The following is a 10,914-nucleotide window of genomic DNA, read 5'->3' on the forward strand; positions in this document are numbered from 1 at the left end:
TATGAGCAACAGATTTACAAAAGAAATGTTACACATTGCTCTTTGTTTTATGCAGAGGATTTCCTCTGTGTGTGGGTGTGTGCATGTGTGCTAGCTATACTCACTGTGGTGGTGCTACATTGCATCCTCTTTTACCTTCACAACTGACTGAACTCAGTTTTTCATAGCGTAGATTCGGCAAGATGCCAGAAACATTTGTCTGAGATTTTGGTCCATATTGATTTGTTAGTATCACGTGCCAGCAGCTGAAATTGTTGACACAAGGCAGGATAGATCCATGCTTTCATGTTGTTTACTCTAAACTGTATCAATTGAATGTTGCATCATTCATCGAAACCTGTCTGACCACCATTTTCCAAGTCTTCCATTGTCCAGTGTTGGTGTGCCAATGTCCACTGTAGCCTCAGTAAAAAGAAGGGCTTTTGTTGTCACTGTACATTTAACTCATCCTAATTACAGTTGGATGCAATCCAACCACTAGGAGGAGTGGACAGCCACATTTGGGCACCCAGGAACCACCTCCACATCTCGACACGCTGCCTTGACAGAGAACAGGACATGACCCTTGTGTGCATGTTCTGATGTTGGAAGGAAATTTGAGTGACCAGAGGAAACCCATGCAGATATGGGGAGAACATGCGAACCCAATACGGAAAGAATCCCCAGACCTTCTTCATGCCTTGTGCTAACCACCAAGTCACTGTGCTGTCCCAAAAAGTCACACTGAAAATGGTGCACAAAGCCACAATCCCTGACTTTCTGATTCTTAATGCTTGTAGCAGTATTTTGCAACTGATGCAAAGTTTGCTGAGAACACATTTATTTAATTTACTTGTCTTTTTTTATGGAAAACAAAAGATTGAATTTTTAATATAGCGTAAAGGCAGAAGGGAAGGACAAAGTTAATAAATGTGTGTTGACAGTGGGTGATTTGGCACCATTTCCTCTTTATTCCAATTTATCTTTCTGGAAGCACTGTTAACAAGATGTAAAAAGGGGACGCATGTATTGCATCCATTCATCATCTTACACTTTCATTACCACTGCTGGCACTTCTGCACACAGATAGATTTATGCTTCTTTTTTATTGTTATTCATAATCATTGTGTGTAATGATGAAAAACAATGGGTGGGTGCTCATTTTACTGCACATTGTGTTCATACATCTCAGTTAATATCATTGATCACTCTAATGTAGGTAACAGAAGGAAGGAGATGTAGAGATTTGGGTGGCAACACATTACCCCTGCATGATGAACTCTCTTATCCCGGCTTGTAGATCAGGATGTCAGAGCTGTCGGTATGTCTGCATGCTGGCTGCAGTGATGTGTGTGTATGAGAGAGAGAGAAAACCTACTTATTTATGCATGTTTAGTCAGCATTTAATCAATTGTCTTTGGTTTTTGGTGAATTACACAGGTTCAAGTCATTTTAAGTTAGGAAAAGAAACATATTTATATAAAATTGTTTTAGAATACCTTACATATATATCATTGATTGCAATATTAATTGCTTACACGTACTGCCTACACAGCAAAATCACCAGTGTCAAATTAACACTGACAGTGTTAACACTGGTGACAACAGATATCTGAAGAACAGTCATTTCCACATAAATTCAGCATTATTTCATAATAAAAGATGGGGAAGCGATCAGAGCGCCTCCGTCATTTCAAAGCGATTCATTGACTTGTCAATGATTTAAGAGGTTTTACCTTGTCATCTGATGGTTAATAATCCTATTAATCCATTTGATCGCTTTGGGTGTGGAGAGTCTGTCTCAGACATACTGCTGTGGACCCAAATGACGCATGCGCAGTGAAGGCAGGGCGGACCAATTTTTAGGGTGTACTGTTCGGTCTGCACCAGCGGCCAGCAACACACTGTCAGCTGGAAGTGCACAGGATGTGTTATATTAAAACACAGAGATCAGACAGATGCAGTACAAATAAATAAATACAACAATAACTACATACATATTTTCGTAACAAATACATAAAATAAATAATCACAGTACACAGAAGTGCACAAAGTAATCCCATTGTATCATCTGATGGTCACTTACAGCCTAAACCTAAATTATGATTTCCAGCCAGCTCAGTTGCACATGCTTAATTCAGTTGGCCCAGACAAAATCAGTCAAAACCAGGCTTGGTTTCAAAATCAACATGATTCAAACTACATTTATTTCTTCTAGGCTGGACTATTGTAATTCATTATTATCAGGTTGTCCTAAAAGTTCCCTGAAAAGACTTCAGTTAATTCAAAATGCTGCAGCTACTGACAGGGTCAGAGTACTGACAGGGACTAGAAGGAGAGAGCATATTTCACCCATATTGGCCTCTCTTCATTGGCTCCCTGTTAATTCCAGAATACAATAGAATTTAAAATTCTTCTTCTTACTTATAAGGTTTTGAATAATCAGGTCCCATCTTATCTTAGGGACCTCATAGTACCATATCACCCCAATAGAGCGCTTCGCTCTCAGACTGCAGGCTTACTTGTAGTTCCTAGTGTTTGTAAGAGTAGAATGGGAGGCAGAGCCTTCAGCTTTCAGGCTCCTCTCCTGTGGAACCAGCTCCCAATTCGGATTGGGGAGACAGACACCCTTTCTACTTTTAAGACTAAGCTTAAAACTTTTTCCTTTTTGCTAAAACTTATAGTTAGGGTTGGATCAGGTGACCCTGAACCATCCCTTAGTTGTGCTGCTATAGACTGAGACAGCTGGATGGTTCCCATGATGCACTGAGTGTTTCTTTCTCTTTTTGCTCTGTATGCACCACTCTGCATTTATTCATTAGTGGTTGATCTCTGCTCTCTTCTACAGCATGTCTTTTTCCTGATTCTCTCCCCTCAGCCCCAACCAGTCCCAGCAGAAGACTGCCCCTCCCTGAGCCTGGTTCTGCTGGAGGTTTCTTCTTGTTAAAAGGGAGTTTTTCCTTCCCACTGTCGCCAAGTGCTTGCTCATAGGGGGTCGTTTTGACCGTTGGGGTTTTTCTATAATTATTGTATGGCTTTTGCCTTACAATATAAAGTGCCTTGGGGCAACTGTTTGTTGTGATTTGGTGCTATATAAATAAAATTGATTTGATTTGATTTACATTACTTTAACCTCTTAAACCCTAGAGTCCCCAAATTTGGGGACTTGCCCTGTTTTCGAACATTTGAACACTCATAACTAACCAGTGCTGACACCAACATACACTTATACATCAAAATGTCAAGCTAAGTCTCCCCTACAAATGTATCTACTTCAATCACATATGAACTAACCACAGCTGAAACGCCAAGCAAATAAAGACATAAATTGGAAAAAAAATTGGACATAAATTCGGAAAAAAAAAAAAAACTTCATTTACTCCTAACAAGTATTACTTACTTTCAGTTTTTTTGCATCCACAACATCCCGTAGGACCTGTCTTTTAGCTGATCCATATTTTTGCATTTTTGACCTTGTACAAGCTGAGAGATAAATCATAATGTATGGGTATGTGATTTTGGTGAAATAGGCTCTAGGGCTTAAGGGGTTAAATACCCTAGGCTATATGAGCAGTCTTCTTTATAATTTGCAGTTGTTTAATTGGTAAGTGTGTGTGTGTGTGTGTGTGTGTGTGTGTGTGTGTGTGTGTGTGTATATGTATGTATGTATGTGTGTATATATATATATATATATATATATATATATATATATATATATATAAAATTATTAAGGGTGTAACAATACATGTATTTGTATTGAACCGTTCGATACAGTACTGGCCTTGAGAAGTTATTTAATTTTAAGAAGTGATGGCCAATTTTAATGGCAAAGTAAATTAACAAACCAAGAATCAAGTTTATTTGTGGTTCTAAATATTTCAAAGGTGGTTTTACTCACTTTTTTTGCCTCTCCCATGATGTTTTTATTTTCAAAATTTTATTTAAAAAGATATATTAACAAACAGTTAATAGAAAGAGATAGAAAATAAATTGTACAAAAATAAAGGGATTCTTTAACGTTAATTCTCTTTTTAAAAAAATCCCTTATAGAGTGTAACAGTTTTGAAGTTAATTTTTCTGGCAAAAAATATGAAGGTTGAATAAAATTGAACATGGCTTCATGCTGCAGACCCTGTAAATAAATACCAATCAACTTTTTTTATTTGATTTATTTAGCACCTTAAAAGTATAGTAGACCAAAGTGCTTTACAGAAAATAAAAATCATCACAAAAAACATAATTCACATGAAATTGTCAACAAAAAACAGCTAGAATAATTAAAAGCCATAAAACATGAATAAAAATCAAAATAACCACAATAAAAACAATAAAATAAACTCGAATGAATGAAGTCACTGTCTCACTTGGTGTCAAAGGCCAAGGAGAATAGATGGGTTTTCAAAAGAGATTTAAAAGCAAACAGAAATGCCTGTCAAATTTGCTGAGGCAGGTCGTTCCATAATTTTGGAGCTGCAACAGCAAATGCATGGTCCCCTCTGAGCTTCCGTTTAGTTTTCAGCACACTCAGGAGCAGCTGGTCAGCTGACCTGAGAGAGTGGGTGGGTTTATAAGGGTTCAGGAGCTCAGACATGTAGGGCAGGGAAGCGCATTCAGAGATTTAAAAACAAATTAATTTTAAAATTAATTCTAAAATGTATGGGCAGCCAGTGGAGTGAGGCGAAAATGGCGGAAATATGCTCGTATTTATGTGTACCTGTTAAAAGACATGGAGCAGCGTTCTGTATCATTTGAAGACGGGCGATGGAGGACGCACTAACCCCCACATACAGTGAATTACTGTAATCCAGCTGAGTAGTAAAAAAAAAAAGCCAGGGAACCCAGATCTAGGGTCTCAGTTGTGCCACCAAAAACCATCAGTTTTCTTACCATTAAAGTTTAAAAAATTCAAAGCCATCCAGGTTTTTATGTCATCAAGACACCTGACTAATGAAATGACAGAGTGTGTATCATTCTTTTTAAGAGGCACATACGGTTCAGTCATCTGCATAACAGTGGAAGCGAATACCATGCTTCCTAATTGTAGAACTGAGCGGGAGGCTATGAACAGAGAAAAGGAGAGGGCCTAGAACGGAGCCTTGCGGGACCCCACATGAGAAAGGAACAGAGGAGGAGGACACAGAATCGCCAAGGCTGACACAGAAAGTTCTGTTTGCCAAGTATGACCTGAACCACTCAAGTGCTATGACCCTGATGCCCACCCAGTGCTCCAAGCAAGAGATCAGGATTTCATGGTCCATTGTGTCAAATGCAGCAGTTAAATCTAAAAGCACAAGAATAACACAGTCACCAGTCAGTAGCTATAAAGATATCATTCTAAACGCTTAAAAGAGCTGGCTCGGTGCTGTGCAGGGTTTTAAAACTGGATTGGAAAACCTCAAGAATGCTGTGTTTTTCCAAAAAAGATCATTAAATAACTGTAAACTATATTCTCAAGTATTTTAGAAAGAAAAGGCAGATTGGAGATAGGCCAGTAACGAGTAAGAACTGCATGATCTAGCCCAGGCTTTTTAATCAGAGGTTGCATGACTGCCTGTTTAAAATTTTCAGGGACCACACCCGAGGACAGACTGCTGTTAATGGCTGCAAGAACATAGGGTCTTACAGTGTGGAAAACCTTTTTAAATAGTCGAGGAGGCAGCACATCATTTGGAGAACCGGAGGGCTTCAAATGACCAACCATCTCCTGTAAAAAGGACAGAGTCACAGGCTCAAACTGGTCAAGGACAGCAGAGCTGGGGACAGAGACTGAGGGGTCGTAAGCAGAGGGTGAAATAAGAACCTTAATAGAGGTGACCTTGTCAATAAAAAAGCAAAGAGTTTTCACGGCAGCAGGGAAGGTCTCCATACAGACAGTCTGCGGGGCATTAAGAACTGAGTCGATAGTCTTAAACAAAACATGAGGCGTGTGACAGTTTATCAGAATGATATCAGATAAATGTTTCTTTTAGCATTTTTCACGTTTGATAATGACTCCTGCAATCCCTTAGCATTTGAAAAGATACCTGCAGTACTTGCGTTCGGCTCTTCGGCACTCGCGTCTAATAGCGCGAGTCATGTCATTCAGCCAGGGCTCAGGTTTAGTTTTAGGCTGCCTGATTTTTAAAGGAGCCACAGCATCTAAAACAGTCTGCCAGGTGGAGTGAGACCACGAGCTCAGCTCCTCTGTGATGCGACTGCACCAAGCAGCAGCAAGTTTAACTGTTACAGGACAGAGCAGCCTCAAATACAACAGGCACGTGATCAGAAAACACTGTGTCACAAGTCTCTAAGTTAGTAACACGCAAACCACATGATAAAACAAGATCACCTGTGTATGTCCGCGTCTTGTGTGGGTCCAGACGCAATCAAAGTAGTAGAATCTGGTTAATATTATTCTGTCAAAACGTGTGTGTGTGTGTGTGTGTGTGTGTGTGTGTGTGTGTGTGTGTGTGTGTGTGTGTGTGTGTGTGTGTGTGTGTGTGTGTGTGTGTGTGGTTGTGGGTGATTTTGTGATGTCTGGAACCTGTTGGAGCCGCTCTTCCAATTTGGGGGTTCCAGCTCCTAGTGCTCCTATTACCATTCGGACCACTTTGGACTTTACCTTCCACATCTGCTCCATTTGCTCCTGCAGTCCTTGGTACTTCTCTGTTTTCTTGTGCTTCTTCTTTCTGTTGTTGCTGTCAGCTGGGTTTGCCACATCAATCACAACTGCGGTTTTCTTTCCCTTGTCAACCACCACTATATCTGGTTGGTTGGTCAGCAGCTGCTTGTCTGTCTGGAATTTGAAGTCCCACAGGACCTTAGCCCTGTCATTCTCAACCACCTTTGGCAGCATCTCCCATCGGGAATTGGGGACTTCTAATCTATATGCGGCACAGATGTTCCTGTACACAGGTTGCATCTTGCATCCTGCTACGATGTGCTGGACTGTCTCTGGGGCATATTTACACAGCCTGCAACTGCAACTTGGGTCCTGGTGGCTGTGGTCGATTCTTAATATATATATATACACACACACACAATGACTTAAAATAACACTTTCATTTTGATTCATTAGTTACAGCAGCTATAGCAGTAATTTTTTTATCACAGTTTTTGTTTTGACACTGCTGGGGGTCTGTAAGTAGTGTGTTTTGAGAGCAATAACTAGGTTAGCATGGGCACAATTTGGTGGGGGACCTTTTCAACCAGGGGGGACAGAATATGGTATGTCCCCCCCCCACCTTCTGACATATATGTGTGTACTTGAAACATGCTATGCCAGCCTTATGTGCAAAACCATGTCAGAATATTATCTTTGGTTCTGCAAGTTTGTATTTTTAGCAGCATTGACTTGTTTACAACACCTGTTTCTTGTCACATTCAGAATTTTCTGGGACTGCATTTGCCCAGATTTGAAACCAAAAATACTTGCCTCTAGGGACTAGTGTCTAATTTACTAAATTCTGAAAGTTAGAAAAGGAAATCAGAAAAGCTATCTGCGACCTCAGAAAGCCCATCTGCAATTATTGCTTGATCTCCAAAATCAGTCTGTGCAAGCGAAATTATGTTCAGTATGAGTGTTGTCATTAGTGCCACTTCGAAAATTAAATTCATAAGTAATTTATCCTAAACGTATGATCTGTTGTTTCTTCAAACTTATGCAAAAACAAATCTTGAGAAAAAAATACAGTACACGATAGTTAATAATTATTAAGAGCCTGTTCTTTCATATTTCTGAATACATTTTACCACATTGCAGTTTTTTTTTTTTTTTTTTTTTAATGAAAACTCAACCTATCATTCTTTTTGAGTTCTACACATGTGGTGATACCTTATTTACACCAGGATGTTAATAAAATCAGTGTTGGCTTATATCCACACTTTCAAATTGCATAAGTCAAATGGTGTCCACTTTATGGTCTTCGCAAAACATTAAAATTACTGTTCTGGATGCTCAGAATGCATCTGAGGTTATCTAGAAACCGTTGGCTTCTGGGGGCCTAAGGCAGCCCCCAGACCCCCAGCCTCCCAGCTTATGGGTTTCAGCCCTGCGGGCCTCGCACTTTGTCCCCGCTCATTTCTAGTTCTAAATTGCGCCCTTGTAGGTTAGTTGTCTGTGCCATTGGTCACCTTTTTTTGCACAGTCTAAACAGCACCAGACAGACTCTTTTTTTATTATGCGCGCGCACACACACACACACACACACACACACACACACACACACACACACACACACACACACACACACACACACACACACTTAATCTTAGTAGTTTGTTTAATAATGTCACAGCTCAAACACTGAGGTTATGTAAAGATGTGCAATACTTGTACTCTTTTTAAATCTAACCTAGAATGTTGAACATACTGTCACTGTTCACTTGTTCGCTTCTCTATTTTCTTCCACATTGTTTTCAGCATTTCACCGTTTCAGGCGAGCAAGTATTTTCAGGCAGGCTTTTCGTGAGTAGCACCCTCGGCTTTATTCATTTGACTCTCCCTTTCTTTTTGCACTTTTTTCTGTCTTCATGTTTTTTTCCCGGCAGTCACAAAAACCTTAAAACTTTTTTTTTTTTTTACCTGCGCTGAAGGAGTCTCATGGTGTTACTGTGAAGTCTGATCTGCTGATGTAGGTCATCAAAGCGTACATGTTTTTCTGTGTCACACGCGGCCTCGTCACCCCTCATATGGAGCCACATCACCTTTATCTAACCCACTTTACTTAAATGCCTCTTGGTTTTTTTATCCTTTGCAGATTGCAGAGGTGTGAGTCGATGGTCTCTCAAACATTTCAGACATTCTCCAGAGGCACTGCAGAGTAGGAACATAAACATCCTGAAGGTGGCAGTAGATCTTAAGCTATGTCTAATCACACTGAACTGTGGGGCTGATGCTGCTGTGTTCTGCAGACCTGATAAAGGACATTTGCATTCAGTTTCTTTCCCCCATGGAAGAGAAAATTCCAGGGGAACGACATATTCCATCATCCTACAGTTTGTGTGATATTTTCCAGCTCGAATATGTAAATGCATACATTCTTTTTAATGGATTTAACGCTTTGCTATTCATAGCCACACGTCGGGCTGCTGATAATCTCAGTAGCTGCAGCCTAAAATAAATCACGTTTGTAAATCTGTAACATTTATCAGTCACTGTACGTGGGCTGCTTCACGCTGCTGACTGAAACGTGCCGACATGTACGCACCGCACGTCTCACATCCCCCGAAATAACACACACTTCCATTTCGAGCTACCTCTGTTTCACCTCAGCAGCAGATGTGAAACACGGGATCAAAACAGAACTGTGTCAATTCTGCATGAATAAATCATTCTTTCTTTTTTTCCCCCCCTGTGTTTTTCCTTCTTTGTCTCTGATGTCCATCTGCAGGAGTTTGAGAAGAGGAAGATGTTGTAAATTGTGCGAGAAGGCAACTGACCTTTTGCTCCCTTTCCCCAAAACAGACGAACAGCCTGATGCTGGTGGTGGATACGGCCCGCTGTGTCTGTAAACCTTTTTTTGTTGTTGTTTTTCTTTTCATCTGACACACGCACAGACTCTGTTTATGTGCAGTTTCTGCCATAAGCTTGTATCTTCGACATTAAGAAAGAAATAAACCATAATGTCTAATGTGCACAGTTGAAGTGTCTTATTTTTCTCTCTGCACCACCTCGACACCTGAAGGAATGATGCCATGGTAACCTTGGTGCCGTTTCTTTCTGTTATATTCTTGCTGTGTGATGTATTCCCATACTCCTTTTTACTGATGTTCCATGGTTTCTTGCTTTTTTTTTTTCTTTCTTTTGCTGTGACAGAAATCTAATTTTAGAATCAGTTAGTGTGTTTTCTTTGCTGCTACCTTTCAGAAGTAACAAAAGCAACACAAATCTAAGCTTGTAACATTGTCAGGACACATGAGTGCACGAGGTTGCTGTCACCTGGTTATTCACCTGTGAGCACAACTCCATGGTACTATACTTAGTTTAAAATTCCCAAAGCCTTAACATACTCAAACATCTCTGGACTTGCTTCCGTCTAAGCTTCTTTTCTTGTACTTTGACTGTAACTGTTAGACTTTACAGCTAAGCTTTATAATTGTAACCATATTTTAGCTGCTTATGTATGGTTACCGGTATAAACCTGTAAGATTCCCATACAAAGGAAACATGTAAACCCTGCCTCCACGATTTCCAAAACTTTCATACACGTGCACACACACACACACACACACACACACACACATATATATATATATATATATATATATATATATATATATATATAGTATATAAAACCCCAATTCCAATGAAGTTCATATGTTGTGTGAAATGTAAATAAAAACAGAATACACTGATTTGCAAATCCTCTTCAACTTATATTCATTTGAATACACCACAAAGACAAGATATTTAATGTTCAAACTGATAAACTTTATTGTTTTTGTGCAAATATTTGCTCATTTTGAAATGTATGCCTGTAACATGTTTCAAAAAAGCTGGGGCAGTGGTATGTTTACCACTGTGTTACATCACCTTTCCTTCTAACAACACTCAATAAGTGTTTGGGAACTGGGGACACTAATTATGAGTGTCATGATTGGGTATAAAAGGAATATTCCCAAAAGGCTCAGCCATTCACAAGCAAAGATGGGGTGAGGATCACCACTTTGTGAACAACTGTGTGGAAAAAAAAATAGTCCAATAGTTTAAGAACAATGTTTCTCAATATTCAGTTGCAAGGAATTTAGGGATTCCATCATCTACAGTCCATAATATAATCAGAAGATTCAGATAATCTGGAGAACTTTCTACACGTAAGTGACCTTCGATCCCTCAGGCGGCACTGCATTAAAAACCGACATCACTGTGTAAAGCATCTTCCCACGTGGGCTCAGGAACACTTCAGATAACCATTGCCAGTTAACACAGTTCGCTGCTACATCTACAAGTGCAAG

General features: G+C 39.7%; 1 protein-coding gene across 1 annotated transcript in view; it reads left to right on the plus strand.

The window, feature by feature from the left end:
- Window positions 1–9,598, plus strand: part of suclg1 (succinate-CoA ligase GDP/ADP-forming subunit alph) — a 92,868-nt gene extending 83,270 nt beyond the window's left edge. Inside the window, exon 9 of the mRNA XM_034187876.1 lies at window positions 9,351–9,598. Within this exon, the coding sequence (XP_034043767.1) occupies window positions 9,351–9,377 (27 nt within the window). The 3' untranslated portion in view covers window positions 9,378–9,598. The remainder of the gene's footprint in view (window positions 1–9,350) is intronic.
- The last annotated feature ends 1,316 nt before the right edge of the window (window positions 9,599–10,914 follow it).

Source organism: Thalassophryne amazonica, chromosome 15 (genome assembly GCF_902500255.1).
Source record: "Thalassophryne amazonica chromosome 15, fThaAma1.1, whole genome shotgun sequence".
In the NCBI taxonomy this organism is placed as follows: domain Eukaryota; kingdom Metazoa; phylum Chordata; class Actinopteri; order Batrachoidiformes; family Batrachoididae; genus Thalassophryne; species Thalassophryne amazonica.